Genomic DNA, 19,415 nt, shown 5'->3' on the forward strand with positions numbered 1-19,415 from the left:
AGGCCTAAATGAACCAAAAAATACAATCCAGCATACACATTCAACTTAGGCACACGTTCTGATACTATGTACCATTCATACGTCGCGCGTAGCATAAGTTAAGCATAAAATACTATTAAAAAAATTAAAAAACTTAGGTCACGTACTACTAGAGTTTCAATTAAATTAGTACAATAACTGGATTAATATACCTCTATACATTCCAGCTTTTTTTCCATTGTTATCCCACACAATTACCTCTGGAATTCAAACGTGAGAAAAAAACTACTTCATCGGCAAATCGTTTGATTTTTCTCATAGTAACATTTCATTAGCAGCTGGTTTGGCTGTTGTAACATGGCGAACTTTTCCAATACCACCAAATCTCTAGAGCCTTATTCGCGCAGAAATACTCCTTTGAGAACGAGCAGGTGGTAGGGAGGTAGTAGCGGCTAAAAAAGAAGACGACAACGGGACATTACATATTCATTCATTACATGATAACTTGATGCTGTTTTCCTGGTTTTAACATGGTAATTAGGTCTACGATAATATTTCCTGTTCAGATCAAATATTATTTGATCTGAACAGGAAATATTTAACGCTAATTAAGTAGGTGACGTAATATCTGTCTATCTGTAATATACGTTTCTTCATTGCTGATGTGTGTCTATATAAATATATCATTGTTTAGCCTAGGGTGGCCTAAACTATTTTAAAGCGAATTAATTACTACTAAAGTTAAGATTTGGCAAATGAAACGCCCATCTTATAAACAAACATAAATTCTGGAAATGAGATATGCATATCATTAGGCCTACTACTTCATAATGATGACTCAATAATTAATAGGATATATCAATCAAACAATTGGTTTGATGCAATAAAATCCTGTACTTTACCAATGAACTATTCTACGCAAAGTGCATTGTATATTGTCTTTGCTATTGAATCCTTCCTTCCTTTTAGGCTTTTATAAGGCTGATGGGGGTCGTAGTGTGTCAAAACTCACTTCCACCTTTTACCAAATTCTGGGTTACAAAACACGTCACTCGAAGACCGTCTATCGTCCGAATAACAAGCATGCGTCTTTTGATGGTGATGGTTGTTATGGCAGTTGCCATGACAATTACTGTGCAAGGATATCAACGAATATCTATAGTAAATATATTTTTGTAATTGTTTTATCTTAAATATTAGATTTTAATTGTTAGTGCTAGCAATATTAATATAACACGAAGTATGATGTTTAAACAAACTAGGGTTGTAACTATAATGTAGTTATTGTAAATATCTAGGAAACTGACTATGTTATGTAGACCTAGATTAGTGAAATGTCTGAACTGATAGCTTATCAAGTAACATTAAAGACATAACCAAGCTAGGTATAGGTTATACACTTGTTGCAAATTGAATATACGCTATATGTTGGTAAAGTTGGTTTAACTTACTAATACATTTAAGTGTTTGTTTTGACAGGAAATAACGCAAAAAAAGTTTATTAATTTATTCTCTTTCATTATTCGAGTGCTCTTTACCCTGATATTACCCATAAAAATAACTTTGATAAATAAATATTTCTAATATATAAAATAATAATAATGAATAAATAAATAAAATCTTGGAGATTGTGTGATAATGTATCCATAATAAAGCTTGTTTTCCACTATGCGAATCGAACATTCGTGAACTTTGGTTACGGCCACTAATGTGGTGAGACAGACTGCATTGTTTTCAATGACAACTTAAAGTTATAGCAACCGAGACTATCTGTTATCAAAGGTTCACTAATACATTGGTGATATGGTGGTATGTCGGTTTATTACATACAACATTTCCGTTTCTTCAGAACTTTGACATGTATTGCTACTAAACTTCTTTTTGCAAGATCCAGTGTAATGTCAACTATAAACAGCATAATTGTTGTATTATTATTTGGAAATTATTTACTAACATTAGGCATTGAGAAGAAACGAAATTTAGGCCCAAACATTAAACAAAAGATTTTCCAAAAGCTTAGAACGCTAATTGCATATAACAAAATAGTTATTGTATAAAGTATGAATTAAATCATATGTATGTTAATCTTCGATGTTACTCTCACAGATACGATCCAAACGTAAAGCAACAACACTAGAAGGAAGGAGGTGGCCAGATGGAATCATTCCGTTTACTATTGATAACTCATCAAGTAAGAAAATACAAGATTTCAATTAAAATTTTCAAAACAAAAATAAAAAAGAATATAGTCAGGAGAGATTAATTTAAGGGCGATACAGATAGGTTATAAATTATTAATTTCATATGAATTCAACATTTTCAACAATTTTAACAACATTTAATTTCGTCCAACCGACATCCAACAGTAAGAAAAAATAAAGATAGTATTGTACAAATATCATTTACGTTGACAGCAACAGAAGATAAATTTCATAATTATAAAAATATTGAATAAAGATTGCTATTATTAGGTATATGAATAATTTCAATAATATAACTAATAGGAACACGTTGACATTGATTTGGAAATTTGTGGTGATAATGACGAACATTGATAATCGAGGAGTTATTTTACATAATCACAAATCAGTATCAACATTGTATTTGTATCTATCTATCTATATTATTTAAAATATTGATTTACAGTACCAGATAGAGATGTAATCCTACAAGCAATGGAGGTTTGGGAAACAAACACATGTATAACATTCGTCGAGCTTACCGAGCCGGATGATATTGATGATGAAGACAAAACCAGGGTGGTCTTCTTTCGAGGAACTAGGTTAGTCTGAAATTTAGGTTTTTTAATATCATACAATTAGATAAAGGTGAACTCTGAAAACATATCTCCCGCCAGTGTTATGCAAACAAAACTGATCACTTTTAGGCCTAGGTATTGATGTAAAACTATAATCAATAGCTTACTATGTCGATCGGTTGGTCGGTTGGTCGGTAAACACTAACTGCAGCCATGTATATGGCCTTTTTGTAATTATGCAACAATTGCATTAACTTTATTACCAACTCTTCAGTATCTCTATTTGAAAATTATAAATACAGTTTGGTGTTTATGTTTTGTCAGTCAATTTATTTTATCATTGCTATACTTTTAACTCAAGATAAGATAAAGTAGATACTGAGAATGAAACAAAAATCCTCTTTTGTATTTATTTCTTTGTGATTATAAAGAAATTTAAAAACTAATAGGAACATCTTCTAATATAAGATGTACATAGAAAATCATAAATCATAACGAAATAATTGCGAGAATCAAATAGCTCTGGGAATGATCTATTTTGAAAAATAACGACAGCAAGTAAACTGGCTAGAGAGTTAACTTTGAAAGTCACCTAAGCTGATGTATCATATATTTATGTATTAGCACGTTGTCTGTTATTTTATTAGTTAGTATATTATTAGCTGTTATTTTATGTTTATTATTAAACATTTATTGGAGTTCGAATGACGTATTTGAGGATACTGTCACCATCAGGTAATAGCTTTCAATTCATGTCTGATATAAAGATGTATACTAGTGTGTGTATCATAATGTCTCTAAAGATGAAAAATATCGGTCTATATAATATTATATTTATTATTTTTAGCTGCTGGGCTGGCGTTGGAAAACATGGATATCCTGATCAGTATGTCTCACTTGGACAAGACTGTGATTTTGTAAGTTCTATAGTATAGTTTGTCATGCTTGAATTCTAATAGTGGAATAGTTAGTATGAACTGATATTTATACATATACACTTGTATTGTTCCAGTTTGCAGAGAATTTTGAAGGATCAACCACGCATATGTAATCTCAGCAAAAAAATAGAATCATTTATCTCTAGATTATCGAGCTTGCGTTTGATTAATTCGAGTCATGAAGAGTAAAAATCAATGTTTAATTCCAAAGTTTAAAATGTATTTTAAATGAATTAATTTTGATTAAGTTGTAGATTATCCTTGTCCATTCCTCTAAGGCAATTTTCTTATATCTTAAATCTTGAAATATTAAATTATCAGATACATGTAACATTCCTCTAAAATAACATTGATACAATTTTGTAACTTTCCACAAGGTTCATGTTGTACTACATGAAATAGGTCATGTGATTGGTTTTGAACATGAGCACAAGCGACCTGACCGAGATAAATATGTTCGTATTAATTGGCTAAACATCGACAAAGATGATGCGTACAACTATGAAAAACGCAAAACGCTGACATCTGTGCCCTATGACCTCTATTCAATAATGCACTATGCTCGTGAGGTAAAGTAATTGTTAATACAATATTTTATAATTCATTTTTTATACACACTCTTATATCATCGTTAATTGTTAATAACAGATACTCTCGTCTATTAAGCGAAGAAAGAGGCAACACATCTCGATTATTTTTTTACTGCATGAATTTCACAACATGCATAATTAATTTGTCCTCGCATTTCACACGAATAATACACGCATGTAATTCATTTCAGACTTTCAGCTCTAACGGTTTGCCAACAGTTCTGACCGTAGATCCGTTGAAACAGTATGATATAGGGAAGGTGTATGTGCTTAGTTTTTATGACATCAAGTTAGCTAATGAAATGTACAACTGTAATGGTAAGAATACTAATTTATTGTTTTTTACGTGTTATGTACTTGTTTGTTTGTTATCATTGTTATTAATAAAAAATGTTCGTGAAGTTAATTATTTGTAATATACAGTTTGTTTTCAATAGATCTGAATAATTGTTATGTATAATTGTTTATTATAAAATGATCTGTAAATTATCTAGAATTGTCATATGGCCTGTTGAACGTGCAGTATCAATACAATACGCGAGCGAGTGAGTGGCCGAGCGGTTAAGACAGTGGAACCGTAATTACGTAGCCATAACATCGGCAAGGGTTCGAGGCTCACTCGCTCCGTGGTTCTGGTGGTAGAACGAGTGAGTCTTCTCGGATAAGGACTATAAACCGTAGGTCCAGTGTACACATAGCTCATGCGCACTTTAAAGAACCTAGTACATCTTTCGAGACGAGTAGGGGGTTACCCCGGTGTACTAGTCCACACAAACACAGCCACTGTCACACACAACCACTGTGCAAATTGGGACTGGACCGTTTTAGAGGTGTTTACCACCTGTTGGTCCAGATCCTTCACTAACTGAGTTAGTGAGAAGTCGAATAAATAAAAAATAAAATAAAAACAATAATATTACATTATTTAAAAATGCTGACTTTCTTTCATCAGGAATGACATTACTTGTCTAACATACTTTCAACGTTAGTACCATGTCCGAAACTATAATAAAAATGTTTTTATAAAGCCAATATAAGTCGTCGTCTCGGATAATTTGCATACGGTTTATGTTGACATTCATAATAGTACTATATGAAAAATAAAAGCACAGAAAGAAATGGTTATTGTAGTTGAATCTATACATGAATAAGAAATAATTATAATCACATTTCTATCTTCTTCTTGTCTGCTAAAAATATTCACAGAAAACTGTATTCACAAAGACGTTTGTCAGAACGGTGGGTTTGTGGGACCGAGTCCAGACTGCCATTGTGTGTGTCCAAATGATTATTATGGTAATCGTTGTCACTTCGAAAAAGCTCCCGCCCCAAAAGGTATGTGTACTACCCAAATACACTAGAGCTAAAGCTCTGTCTACACTATCAAAAAAGTGTGATGTGCTCAAATGATATGCTTGGTAGTGATATAACATCATTATATTATAATGTGCACATCACATTATTTTGTCACATAAAGATTGATAGTGTAGACAGAGCTTAAGGAACGAAATATTACATACGGGGCCTATATGCACATCACATTATTTTGTCACATAAAGATTGATAGCGTAGACAGAGCTTAAGGAATGAAATAATATATAGGGGGCATATGTGCACATCACATTATTTTTTCACATAAAGTTATAATATAGACAGAGTTTAAGGAACAAAATAATTAAATAATAAATAACTAATCAACAAACGAAGGAACAAATGGAAATTAAAGACTCTATATGCAAACATATTAGTATGATGTATTCTGTTTATAATCGATTTCAATAATTTACACATTCATGTATACAAACCTAATGTGTTTTTATTTTCTATCAAAAGGTTGTCGTCATCGTATTCTGAAACCTGGTAAATTAACGTCGCCAAATTACCCTATGCCTTACAGTAGCAAATCGGACTGTATATGGTACATAAAGGTAATTATCGTGTATAGGCCCTGTGTAATATTTCTATGTAGGCCTGACTTCTAAACATCATCTAAATTATTATAATTAACAGGCTAAAAAAGATCAAACAATCAGATTGACTTTCACTGAATTTAATATCGAAGATTCACCACATTGTAATAGAGATTACCTAAACATACGCACGAAGAATATGTACCAAGATGAGGATAAATAGTAGGTACTTTTTATACAAATAGTTATACCTAATTGTGTGTTTTATTGCATTATGTGTTGTACCATAGAATCAGTTTGGTCATCATGCCAACATAATGGAATCTATCCAATTCATTGATAATTACAAATCATATTATTTCTAAAAATTATTTGTATATGTAAGACTTTTGTATTATTTCTATCAGCTATTGTGGCAACAGAATTCCAGAGACTATAAAAACAGAAGGAAACGAAATGATGTTGCTATTTATTACAGACTATGTAATAGAGTCTAAAGGTTTTTCAGCAGAACTCAAGTTTGAAAATAAAGATAAAATTAAAGGTAACAATCATTTTGTAAGGTTTCAGACGATAACGAAAACCACAAAAATGTCCTAAAATACAGAATATAATAAAAATGTGGTTTTTTTTTACCATGGAGCAGAACTATGGAACTATGTCTAATTTGAAAAGATTGATCTTATTTAAACTTTTTAGTATGTTTTGTTTAATTCTAACCTCTTTAAAGTTGTTAAATCCAGTAGTGTTAGTTATATTTGATATATTACTGTCGTTAATCATTTTGATTAAAGACAACTACATGATGTAGGCCTACCATAAAATTGCATAAATATACTGTTACAGTACTGATGATACATTTTTAGAAAAATATAACTCTAACTGTTTTGAGAGAAGTTGTTATCAATACTTGGGAAAACCGGCATCTTACACCGACGCTAAAAAACGTTGTGAAGATAAAGGAGCAACGTTATTGATGGTCAGTAGTGCAGGGGAAAATGAGTTCCTGAGGGTAAGCTTCGGAGAGTCTTTAATTGGTAGCAGTTACTGGATTGATTTTCCAACTGACGTCACTGAGAGAGAAACCGGATGGGAATGGTCAATAGGTATGTTGTTTGATAGTCATATTATTTGTATTCATCAACAGTAGTAATTCATATAAAATTTACGTATAGTGGGTGAGTGGTCGATTGGTTATGACAGTAGAACCGTAATCCGTAGCCACAACATATCGACAAGGGTTCGAGGCTCTCGCTCCATGGTTCTGGCGGTAGAACAAACCTTCTCGGATAAGAAAATTTTCACAAAAACAAGGCCATATACATGGCTGCAGTCGCGTGCTAAAGTTAATGTTTACCGACCAACCGACCGACCGACATAGTGAGCTGTAGAGTCGCACGCACGCGACTAAAAAGCGAAAACAAAAAAACTTCTAACCAATGTGGTTCACTTACCAAATTACATTTGGCCTACCTAAAATAAATAAAGTAAGTAAATATCTACTTAAACTTATACTTAATTTATTGTTGTACATTTTTTTTGTAGCGTGGTATGACTATTTAACTAGTTTGAATGGAACCGAATGTTGTATCAACCGTGTGTTCGATGACTGGATTGCCGAATACTGTGACGACACAGATCCGTACGTCATTTGTGAAACGAGAGTTTCAGAAGACGTCAAACGTAAGTTATGAAGAACAAAGAACAAGTGAATATGTTTCAGTGTATTATATTAGTGAGGGTGTTTGGCGCAGTGTGTTGGACTGGAGATCGTGGTTCGAATCCAACTCTCGCCGCATCCTTAGGCAAGATACTTTACTTACGTAGCCTCTCTCCACCCAGGTGTATAAAATGGGTACACGGTTAGATCAAGATCTTAGCGCTGGTTACTAGCTGCATTATGGGAGTATGTTTCCATACATGTTTGATGCAAAACAATGACCGGGGTAATAATGTTCAGCGCTTAGAGGTTTCACAACATTATAGGCGCTATATAAATTCAGGATATTATTATTATAATATATGACTTACCCAGTGGTCCTATAAATAAAATATAAAAAAATGCGTATTCTCATCCCATGTACTTTTAATTAGTAGCCTTCAAATAGTAACATTTCAAATGAAATAAAAAAAAAAGAACTTCAAATATGAAGTCTTCTTTAGGTCTATTTTTTACTTTAATTGGAGATTCTTAAGTTTGTGAATGTGTTGACTTACTTTGATTCCCCGAAGGATTTAATGATAGAAAATATATGACTGAACTAAAACCAAAACAATATAAACCAAAATGACATCATTTTAATCATATCCTTTATAATAGCCAAATGGCGCCAATGGTCTGAATGGAGTGGTTGCACAGCGACTTGTGGAGGCGGATTCAAAACGCGATATCGGCATTGTAGTTTGCCTGGTCTATGCAATGGAACGACTAACGACACGGCTGCATGTAATATAGCTGAATGCCCTGGATCTTTTGCTCAAGGCAAAGGGACCGACCAAAGCTCTTTGGAGGATGGAGATTCTTTTGAGTCATGGAATGCTATTGATTCGCTATATTGGCCTAAATCTTCAGATGGTAGCTGTAGTGTTACTAGTAATTTGAATTGTTTTATAATAAAATCAAACAAAAGAAAAATGTTACTTTTATCTTAGAAACAATAGGTCATATAACTAAATGGCCTTGCTAAAAGATAAACTTGAACGCATACCTACCAATAGGCAATATTAATATTATTAATATAATCAGCACTAATTATTATTATTATTATTATTATTTATTTTAAATTAAAATATAGAATTATCTTGAACCCATGATAGAAACAATATAATTCTTATAATATGTTTGTATTTTTTGTACAATTGCGTAAAATTATACTATGGTATTTTCTTTATTAGAATACGAATGGGAGCCATGGTGGGTAGTCGACCTTGGAACATCATACACTGTAGTAAAACTATTCGTTACGATTGATGCTCAAAGATGTAAGTTAAATTGATATGCAATTTTCTACCCTTCTTACATCTCAATTATATTATATTCAATCCCATTTAGAAATACTCTTTTACTTTTTGTTTGAAATTAAAGAAACTGAAATGTTAAAAGGTATACTGGATAGTCCTAGGTTTCCTGTGCTACAAAGCAATTATTTCAATTTGCTCACTAAAAACCATAAGATCAATTGTTTTACAATAGTACCAGGTATATTCGTTTCTCTGAACTGAATTATGCAATGAATGCACAACGAAATACAAGGCACTCACAACAATTTTGTTTACCCAGTTTCAATTCCTATAGATCAAACAATTATAATGCAATAAAATCTGGCCCAGTTACACTTCTATGACTCATGTACTCTTTTATTCATTAAAATGTAATAATGGCTATATGGTTATTGATAAAATCATGCTTTTATGAAGTATACAGAATGCGGGGGTATGTAATACGTGTTGGAGAGTCACTTCAATTACTCGATTCCAACCGACAGTGCAGGAGTGTCCTCTCCGACGCAGATATAAATGGACATTACCAAATTGAAATACAATGTTCTCCAACACCGACTGGACGCTATCTGAGCTTCCAAAAAGAAGGCCATTACGGAAGAATAACATTATGTGAAGTTGATGTCTTCGTATCTGGTTAGTTATGCAAACTGCTATAGATAAACATAGACTCTATTTTGTGTCAATGCACATACGTTTTTTATTGTATTGCTTCCTAGTCTATCGGCCTATGCGTTGCTGCGCAGTAGCCTACTTGCTGAAAGTATGTTATAAAGAAATGTTTGTGGTGCACACTCAACCGTTTCAATTTCAAACTGAAACTGTGCTGAAATGATTGTTAAAACCAACACATAATAGAACCCACGTATCTAGGTGACTTGCGATAGTCATTTAGACTCTATCTAATGACAGCTGGAGAATCTGATGTAGAACCAAAATTACTCAAATTAAAAACCTCCCAAATATATATTCTGTTATCTTTTCAGCTTTGCAATGTCCCTTTGTGGATACACACTTGGTATATGTCGATTCCTCATCTAGAGGTGCAGAAGTTACTTGGCCAGATCCTAAGTTCATTGACAGCTCATTTGGAGGAAAGATAAAGTGTTCTAGAAAATCAGGATCATTTTTTCCAATTGGTCAAACTACTGTCACGTGCACAGCAGAAAACACATTCTTTTCTTACCAGAACATGTGTTCATTTTCAGTTAATGTTCAAGGTATGAGTTGTTTCTATTAAATACTTTTAACATTTGTTTAAAAGATGTTACGCAATCCAGAATATCTATGTCATCGTCTACGATAATAAAGAGGGGTTGTGGTGGATTGTCCGTAAAGTGGTTTCCATATGATTTCATAATGAATGCCTTTTTATATAATTATATGTACTGTATCTCTACACATGGAATTATAGTCCAGTATTGCATGTGTATCACATGTGCCACCTGTATTGTATTATATTACACTATGCTAAGGTAAGGATTGTTTCACATAAACAAAAACATAATTGTTCCATGTATAAAGTTGGTTAATTCCTAATTTGGTTTTACCATCTGCCCATTTATTTATAGTTTGCACGCAGAAGTACAATTCGTTTTGTTATGCTGTAGTACACGAGAAGAAAACATACATTGAAGCTAGAGAAGCCTGTCTAAAGATGGGATTTGATTTGGTTAACATTGAGACGAAAGAAGAAAATGACTATGTTTGGCAGAAGTTGTTGCTTGGTTTGACCGATCAAAGGGATACCTATATTGCACCAAATGATAAAAATGACGAGGGTGTTTTTACTTTGCCAACAGGAGAAAATATCACTTTTTCAAGTAAGTCTAATTTTGTACCCAGTAATGTTTAGAAGCATAGTAGGGAATGGAATATGTGAATGTGGTGTGTGCAACCAGTAACAATAATAGAAATTACTTGTCAACCTTACTGACAATTACACAACCTTTAGCTAGGCCTATTGATTGTTTTCATTTTTTTTCATAATATAACTAGCCAAAACTGTTGCCTTTCTTCACCAAAGGAACCAGTGAAATCTATTTGACTTGATTCAATTTCGGTACAACACAAAATTACAGAATAATACAAAACAATACACATTAAACAAAATGCAAAGGATTGTCAGAAGCAAACTAAATCACTGTTTGCGTGATATAGTATTATGTAAATAAAAATTATATCCATTTAAAATTCATAATTATATATTTAAAGATTGGGATTTTGAACAACCAAATAATTACGGTAGCGGACAACACTGTACCGTCATGTACAAGTATGAAGGAGAATGGGGAGACGAGGATTGCGAGTTTCCTAGGATTTCAGTATGCAAGGCACCTTTACCAGGTAACAATATACCTTACTTTTCATCACGTTTTTACCAAATGGAAACAAACTACAATAGACGCAAAGTATTGCTACATGTCCTTCTTTTTTATTGAACTAAAATAATATAAAGCGTTCCATTAATAAATAAATGTAAAATCACATATAACACATTACAGTTGTTGGTAAAAAATCACCGGCTTCAACTAAAGTAGAAATCTGTTCCAGGTTTATCGAGCAAAAATAAATTATCTCAACTTTGTTTTAGGTTAATGATTTGGAATGATTCAGTTCTTCTAATAAACTAACAAATAATTGTTTATTATATTTCTTATATTTTCTCTAATAAAGAAAGGACACTGTAATAATACTTCAGTTATTGACTTAAGCACGTTTGTAACTATTTTCACTTAATAAAAAAATATTTGTGCCAGTAATCTAAAACATCTTCTTACACCCATGTTTATAATTATTTCGTCTTAGTTGGAGTTGTACCTGAAATAGATGTTCAATTAGTGTTACCAGGGAATGTTACCACACAAGATACATTTACTATTACCTGCCAAAGTGATAGTTCTGAAGTCCCACCAGTGCCAACAATTACACTGTATAAAGATGATTACAAGATACACTCTGAATTAGGATACCGTTTAACACATACAGTTATCTCTGCTTCACATGCCGATTCTGGAGTGTACACATGCGCAATAAATAATGACGAAGGCAGTAGAGACAGTGAAAGCAAAAACCTTTTTGTTAATGGTAAGTGCGTAATACTTTCCGGTACATACCAACATTTAATGATATATGTATGTTGATCGGTTGCGTAGTAGCTTAAATCAGTACTTTTTTTCGAATTACATAATCTTTATAAACGCTGATCTCAATTTCGTGTAAACAGGTCATATTACTATTATAAACTCATATCAAACCTAATATTGTTAGTGTAGAAAAAATTATTTTGAATATTACTTAGTAAGAGTGTTTATTTTGATCTACTGTTTGTTAGGTCCACCTGATCCAACACCTACAGTTGAAATTGAAACTTGTGATCATGAATACAAAGGAGTTTGCTATCTACCTATTGCAACTAGACAAAACTTTAAAGTTTCCAAAAGGATATGTAGAGCTCTAGGCGGACAACTTTTGACTATCAAAGATGCAGGTGTAAACAACTTTGTTCGTAAGCTGGTCAAACTAGAAGCGTACATTGGCTTAACTGACATGCAGAAGGAAGGAAACTGGAAATGGCTGGCAGGTGGAAAGCTACAGTTTAAGAGTAAGTTATATTAATATGTGTTTGTTTATGTTTTGCTAAAACACAGGGATGAATGAATAACTTCCCACAACCTAAAGGAATGTTTTAAACTTATATATTGAAGTACTTCAACCCTGTTGGTTATAAATGATGGAGGTTAAATACCAAGTGTTTAAGATTGCCATAATTTCATGTTACTATTAAAAGACTGCTCGAATCTGTTTATACTGACATAATTACATGTTTATTATAATATTGTTTTACATACGATTAAATTCCAATTAAAATATGTTGGTAACAGTATATTTTGGTAATTTTGATAAGTTTATAACTAAAAAGTAATGATAATGACCATTCACACAACAATTGTTTTCGGTAAATTCATCACATTATTTTTTAAACTTACTCCTTATTTGCATGTACATAATGTACTATAATTAATTTAGGATAACTAGACTATAGTTCATACCTACACAATTATTTATATCTTGTTTAGAATGGATGAAGAACCAACCAGACAACAAGGGAAAAGGGAAGGGTGAAGATTGTGTGGCAATAAAACCAAACGGATTGTGGAGAGATGTTTCTTGTAAACGTAAGATAAGAGCAGTATGTGAAATACGGACTCGCAATTAAAATGAAAATACTGTAGATCAATAATATCAAATTAGCCATACCATTACGGGTAAATAAATACTACGAAACTTATAGAAGAAAAGAGATATTTAACTCTTAAAAATACTAGTAAAAACCATCGATGGTGGATATTATTTCTATTTTTGGGGAAATTATCTCATTATTTTTTATTATTAATTTTAAAGACAAATAATGTTTAGTATAAGCTTGCTTTCGTTTTTAGCAATTTATTTTCGTTATAATATAACAAATTAGCTTTTACGTCAAACAGTATTTAACCGTTTTAAGATTAAATATGATTATAATTTTTTTTCTTGTTGATCATTAACTTTAAAAAAGATCATAGAAAACATCGGCTCACCATCTTTGCGGATATGAATAAAAACAGAAAATAATTATTTAATGTTTTTTATTTGTACTTATTCCGCTGATATATAAACTCTCTTTCTGTAATAAAACTTTGTGTATTTATACTAAGAAAGTGTATGTTCAATTTACTATTTATTTTTAACGAAATACTAAATATCTCGAGTCTGGTCATCACGGATTTCTGTCCGACGAAGTATATTTAGATGTATCCCACCGTGACAAAATAAGCCAAAATCGACCTAGTTTATTTTTTTACACCATATTTTAACTTAATCCTTATATAAATCTGACAGATTACATAGATTCCATAACTGCGGACCGTTAGTTAAAAGTTCACCTATAACATTATTGGTAATCAAAATTGTTATCAATGCTACTAATACTATCATCATTATTGTATTATCATTATAGATTACCTTAAATGATCGATAATACGGTTTATTATAATAATCATTATTTATTGCAAATATTGCTCACGAATATTCACATTAATATGCAATATCCTGAGCGATTACTGCGTCTTAGCATGTCTGGGTTATGACCGATTGTAACCGATCTTCCTTCCTGAACAAGAATACGACATAAGCTCTATTAGAAATCATGTCGACAATTACTGTACGTGCGCATCATAGTGAGACTGTTTACTTTCGCAACACACGCCTCATCTCCAGGGCTCTGTAGCCCACTTGAAAGATGAACTCGTTCAGTTTATTTTTACAAATATTATGCATCATTGTGTTATTACTACTTGGAAATGAACTGCAATCAAATGTTATAGTGAGTATTTCTTTTTGTTATTTTATTTATGTCTTCAGGTACATGTATATTATCTCTCTATTTCACCTCCTCTCTATCTCCTTCTCTTATCTACTTCTACCCTCTCTCCCCGCTTTCCCTCCCAAATATAACTACTGTTCTCATTAACCATTTGCTGTTGTGAAAGAACGTCTTTTTGCCTAATTTTAGAGCCCCCACACAGTATGTTTACCCTCCACACTAGCAGTATAACACAATAAAGTCACATTTTTTTAACTATATTATCATTTATAGCAATATTCTGATAGAACGAAGAGAAAAGCTACCCCTAATCAGAGCTTCCGATGGCCACAAGCAAGAATTCCTTATCTTATTCAAAACTCATCAGGTGATCTTAATAATGATAATATTAATTCTGGGAACCATCACAAACGCAGTCTACCAGTTGTTATTATTTAGATAAATAATATCGTAAATCGACCCAAGAATTTTTCACTTTTTCAAGTGTATGAAGTAAATATTATATAAATCAAATTAGGGCAAAAATATGACCAATCACGCAATCAACCCCTTAACATAAATCTACTAGTTAAATACAAATATCTATAGAAAGAAAACAGTGTGAAATTGTTGGCAATGGTTTTTATGACTATTGAATATTTATCTACTGTATCGCAATTTTATCTTTCTTTATCATTCTTATTGTTGTTAATTTACAGAACCAGATCTTCAAGTCATCAGGATTGCTATGCAAATCTGGGAACAAGATACATGCCTACGATTTATACCAATAACAAGCGAATATCAACTCCAAAGCACCAATGGAAATAGAGTTGTGTATTTTAAAGGTGAAAGGTAAGTTAATAGACGATTATCTTGCAATTGTATTCAATATAACAAGATAAAATATGCATTGAAAACGATTAGTATCATTAAATCCCTACTACTAGATCTAAGGCTAAATTATATCGATAGGATTGGTATACTATTATGCCACATCAAGCATCACAGTCTGCTAGGGATCCCATAGGACATCTATATTGATAATGTACCCTTTAAATGTTGACAACATGTCTTCTTTAGCATATGCCAAAATCTGTTTAATCTGTTCTTATTGCCTTTAAAGTAATAGTATTCGTTCTGGTACGTGTCAATTGCTTTACTTCTCATGATGTTTTAATGATATTAATTACCAGTAATTTTACACCCCCCTCCCCCAACCTCGAATCGATACACGTGTTTTGAGGTCTTTAAACAGAAACGCTGTAGACTAGCCTATATCTCCAATAAATATATGCTTACTATTTTGGCATAAGCTATAACTAAATAAAGACAAACATTATTATACACAATTAGATGCGCTACACAAACAACTTGAAAAAATCATAAAACAACATTTTAAATGTATTTTAGTTGCTGGGCAGACGTGGGTAGACATGGCTATCCAGAACAACATATTTCCATCGGACCTCGGTGTAACAGTGTAAGTGGCTATCAAACTGTTTATATTTGACTTAAGTGCTTGAGCTTTGTTTTGAAGCGCATCTCCTTATATATCTGATTAAGCCACATTCACACTTCTTCCGACGTTTTACGGAACGTTCAAGTCTCTATAATATGATTTTCCATTATTTAACAACACGGCGCCGTCTTCGATTTGGTAAAACGGTGCGAATTTAGGTATATTCACCCGATCAAATCAATTACATTTAGTTTGTTGAAACCAACTAAATTGTTTCATGTTTGATGATCATAACAATGTGTATGTTTGCAGCTTGCCATAGTTCTTCATGAGATTGGTCATACAATCGGCTTTGAGCATGAACATGAGCGACATGACAGAGATGATTACGTCACAATCAACTGGATAAACGTTGAGGCAGAAAATGCTGATGCATTTGAGAAAAAAGACACAATAATGACCGTGCCGTATGATATATACTCAATAATGCATTATGCTAGGGACGTAAGTAATCTGTACGATAGAATAACCAAACAAATCCATAATGAAACATCTGTAAAAGTGATAGATAGAAAAAAAGCGAGTCGTTGTACGGAATTCAGTTGCTATAATTGTATTTCTTAGGTGAACTAAAACCAACTTTTATCTTGATCTTTCTTTTCTAGTTAATTAATTTGACTATAAAATGTTGTATAATCTTAAGAATATTCTTAATTAATTTAATATAAGTTAATTGATATTTCTTTTTTTTGTCAGACGTTTACAATCAATGGTTCACCAACAATTTTAACAAATGATCCGTTACTGCAGTACGAGATTGGCAGTGCGCCTACTCCTACTTTTCTTGACAAGAAACTTGCCAACCAAATATATAATTGCAATGGTATGCAGGACTATAATAATTAATAAAATAGCAAGCAATATGACTGGAAATTGATACATATAGGCCTAAGAACATAACTATTAAACTCTGTCTACATTATCAAACATTATTTGACAAAAAGTACCCGTGGACACGATAACACTACCACATTGCACTTTTTTTGTCAAACGAATTTTATAGTGTAGACAGAGTTTTATACTCCATCGATGAGTTTGCTCTGTAAGTACTTTATTCTTATTAAGTTGAGTTAATCACGATGTGTTTAACTTACAGCTTATTGTGGGTATCGTCGGCCATGTCGGAACGGAGGCTATATCGGTCCTGAGTGCGCATGTCTGTGCCCACCGGGATTTTACGGCCAACAGTGTGAGTTGGGAGCTGCTCAGAAGATCGAAGGTAACTATATCAATACAATTTTAGAAGTTTGTTTATAAAATATCTATATAACTAGTTATGTATGTAAATTTATTATATATACTATTTTCTTTGAATTTGTAAATAATTTCGCCTATAGAGATCTATTTTCATGCTTCTTTTTCTTTTCAAACTTATTTTTCTTTTTTTATTTGCAATAAAAGTTGTAATATCCATGTCTTTGTATTAACAGGATGTCGATATCAGCTTACTGATCAAACAGGAATTATAGAATCATCGAATTTTCCGAATAACTACGGAAATTGGGAGGATTGTATATGGTATATAAAGGTAGGATATACCTTATAGGCCCTACGTGTTTTACTGTTTTATTTTCCTTCATAATAAAAACCATGTGCTTCAATTCAGTAAAGAAATCTTTCCATGACGATTGTTGTTCTACTGTATACTATTTTCAACCTCCTTTTTGCCATGTTTTTTTTTTCTACCAATGAATTAAAAATTAAAATATAAAGATTACAGATTTATGGAAATGAATACAAAAATACCTTAGCATAAAAACTCCCAACTGTAATAACTATTTGTTTGAATGATTAATACAACAGGCTCCAAGGGGACAAACAATAACCCTTACGTTCCTGGAATTTGATTTGGAAGATTCGCCATTTTGTCACCGTGATTACCTGGGAATACGAACAAAGAACATGTACAAGGATGAAGGCAATTGGTAAGATTTCATTTGCAGCTCTTTGCAGTACAAATCCAAAAAAATTATTCTTCGCCCTTCTACCAAATCAATGTGAAATATAAATCTGTTATTGTTAAAAAACAAATGTTTCTGATTGAGATTGTCAGTTAAGTTAAAATTGAGGCAAACCAATAACATTCAATATTTCAAACTTCATCTGTTCATATTCATAAATTATAAACCAGTGTCAAACGTGTGTAAAAGTGTGTGTTACGAATAGACTCTCACTACTCGCGAAGTTTACTGTCGGCCTATAGATGTTAGCCTGACGAAACTGTCTTGAAACATGTCAGCTTTACACTGATTTTATAATTCGATCTATTATTACTACATGGTAACTATTTCTTAATTATTTACTATGATTAACTATTTATATTGTAAGGTTTTGTGGAAAACGGATCCCATCATCAATTACAACGAAGAGTAACGAGTTAATGCTTCTTTTCATATCAGATTATATGATCAACTCAAAAGGCTTCAAAGCGAAATATCAAATCAACAATTACGTCTCTCAAACAAATGGTTAGCGCATACAAATAACATTGTATTGCTTATTTAAGAAAAATGTAATTATATATGGTAGCTATACTACTGTACAACTATAAGTAAAATAAATAGCTTGTGTTATTTTAAGAAATGTTTTAAACATGCATATAGTGCCTCCATAACATACCGATTACAAATGGAAAGGTTCAGTCAGTTTTTTTCAATATCAATACTGTTTTGTTAGCAGATTATTCCAACTGCTTTAAGAGAAGTTGCTATGAGTTTCTTGATCAACAAGTATCTCACTGGGAAGCCAAGCGGTTATGTCAGCTTCGAGGTTCAAAATTACTGATGGTCAGTAGTCCAGAAGAGAATGCATTTATACGGGAGAGATTTGCTGAGCTGGTTCTTGGAAGATCTTTCTGGATAGATTTTCCATACAATATCCATGACAGAGAACCCGGTTGGAAATGGGCAAACGGTACTTTTTTTTAATTTAATTGCAAAAAAAAACCGAGGTAATGTATAGTGTCAGGAAACTATATGGGTATAGATTATGCGGAACTAAGTTTGCACTCAGCAGACGAGAAGGTACCCGCGTTGTTTATTGTCGGTAGACCTGCTATGCTACTGTATGTGTATCTGGAACAATCATGCTTTCTATTCCACTGGAACTTTTACACACACACCACTTTCCAACATTAAGGATTCTAAACTAAATAATAGCGTACTAATTCTATAATGCTACCATTTTTACAAGCAATTACTACTTTTAAGTTGGCTTTTCGAGGTTACTCTATCTCCCGATATGTATTAAAATATGAGGATACCTTTCTTTTGTTTTTTTGTTGTTAGATTGGTATACTTACATTGGGGATTCTAGCACCAAGTGTTGCAGTTACCTCATCTACGATGATTGGAAGCGAACACATTGTTATACTC

General features: G+C 32.4%; 2 protein-coding genes across 2 annotated transcripts; both read left to right on the plus strand.

The window, feature by feature from the left end:
* Window positions 1-218: 218 nt before the first annotated feature.
* LOC140044019 (uncharacterized) lies at window positions 219-13,841 on the plus strand. Its single transcript, XM_072088501.1, has 22 exons — window positions 219-512; window positions 949-1,140; window positions 2,086-2,170; window positions 2,626-2,761; window positions 3,585-3,654; window positions 4,053-4,244; window positions 4,457-4,583; window positions 5,418-5,600; window positions 6,099-6,193; window positions 6,276-6,397; window positions 6,583-6,719; window positions 7,042-7,281; window positions 7,721-7,858; window positions 8,496-8,768; window positions 9,071-9,157; window positions 9,593-9,811; window positions 10,162-10,395; window positions 10,747-10,998; window positions 11,390-11,521; window positions 11,984-12,262; window positions 12,510-12,779; window positions 13,255-13,841. The coding sequence occupies exons 1-22, from the start codon at window positions 510-512 to the stop codon at window positions 13,392-13,394; spliced, it is 3,606 nt and encodes a 1,201-aa protein (XP_071944602.1). The 5' UTR covers window positions 219-509; the 3' UTR covers window positions 13,395-13,841.
* Window positions 13,842-16,136: 2,295 nt separating this feature from the next.
* LOC140044020 (blastula protease 10-like) lies at window positions 16,137-18,514 on the plus strand. Its single transcript, XM_072088502.1, has 7 exons — window positions 16,137-16,187; window positions 16,294-16,485; window positions 16,738-16,864; window positions 17,138-17,260; window positions 17,472-17,569; window positions 17,845-17,966; window positions 18,370-18,514. Exons 1-7 carry the CDS (start codon window positions 16,137-16,139, stop codon window positions 18,512-18,514), a joined length of 858 nt encoding a protein of 285 aa, XP_071944603.1.
* The last annotated feature ends 901 nt before the right edge of the window (window positions 18,515-19,415 follow it).

Source organism: Antedon mediterranea, chromosome 3 (genome assembly GCF_964355755.1).
Source record: "Antedon mediterranea chromosome 3, ecAntMedi1.1, whole genome shotgun sequence".
Lineage (NCBI taxonomy): Eukaryota > Metazoa > Echinodermata > Crinoidea > Comatulida > Antedonidae > Antedon > Antedon mediterranea.

Bases quoted from the DNA above. Each gene is read 5' to 3' on its own strand.
- LOC140044019 (XM_072088501.1), top strand. The intron at 2,762-3,584 runs GTTAGTCTGAAA...TATTATTTTTAG, and splicing joins GTCTTCTTTCGAGGAACTAG to CTGCTGGGCTGGCGTTGGAA. The intron at 8,769-9,070 runs GTAATTTGAATT...TTTCTTTATTAG, and splicing joins TGGTAGCTGTAGTGTTACTA to AATACGAATGGGAGCCATGG.
- LOC140044020 (XM_072088502.1), top strand. From the start codon at position 16,137: ATGATTTTCCATTATTTAACAACACGGCGCCGTCTTCGATTTGGTAAA. The intron at 16,865-17,137 runs GTATGCAGGACT...TTTAACTTACAG, and splicing joins CCAAATATATAATTGCAATG to CTTATTGTGGGTATCGTCGG. The intron at 17,261-17,471 runs GTAACTATATCA...TTGTATTAACAG, and splicing joins AGCTGCTCAGAAGATCGAAG to GATGTCGATATCAGCTTACT.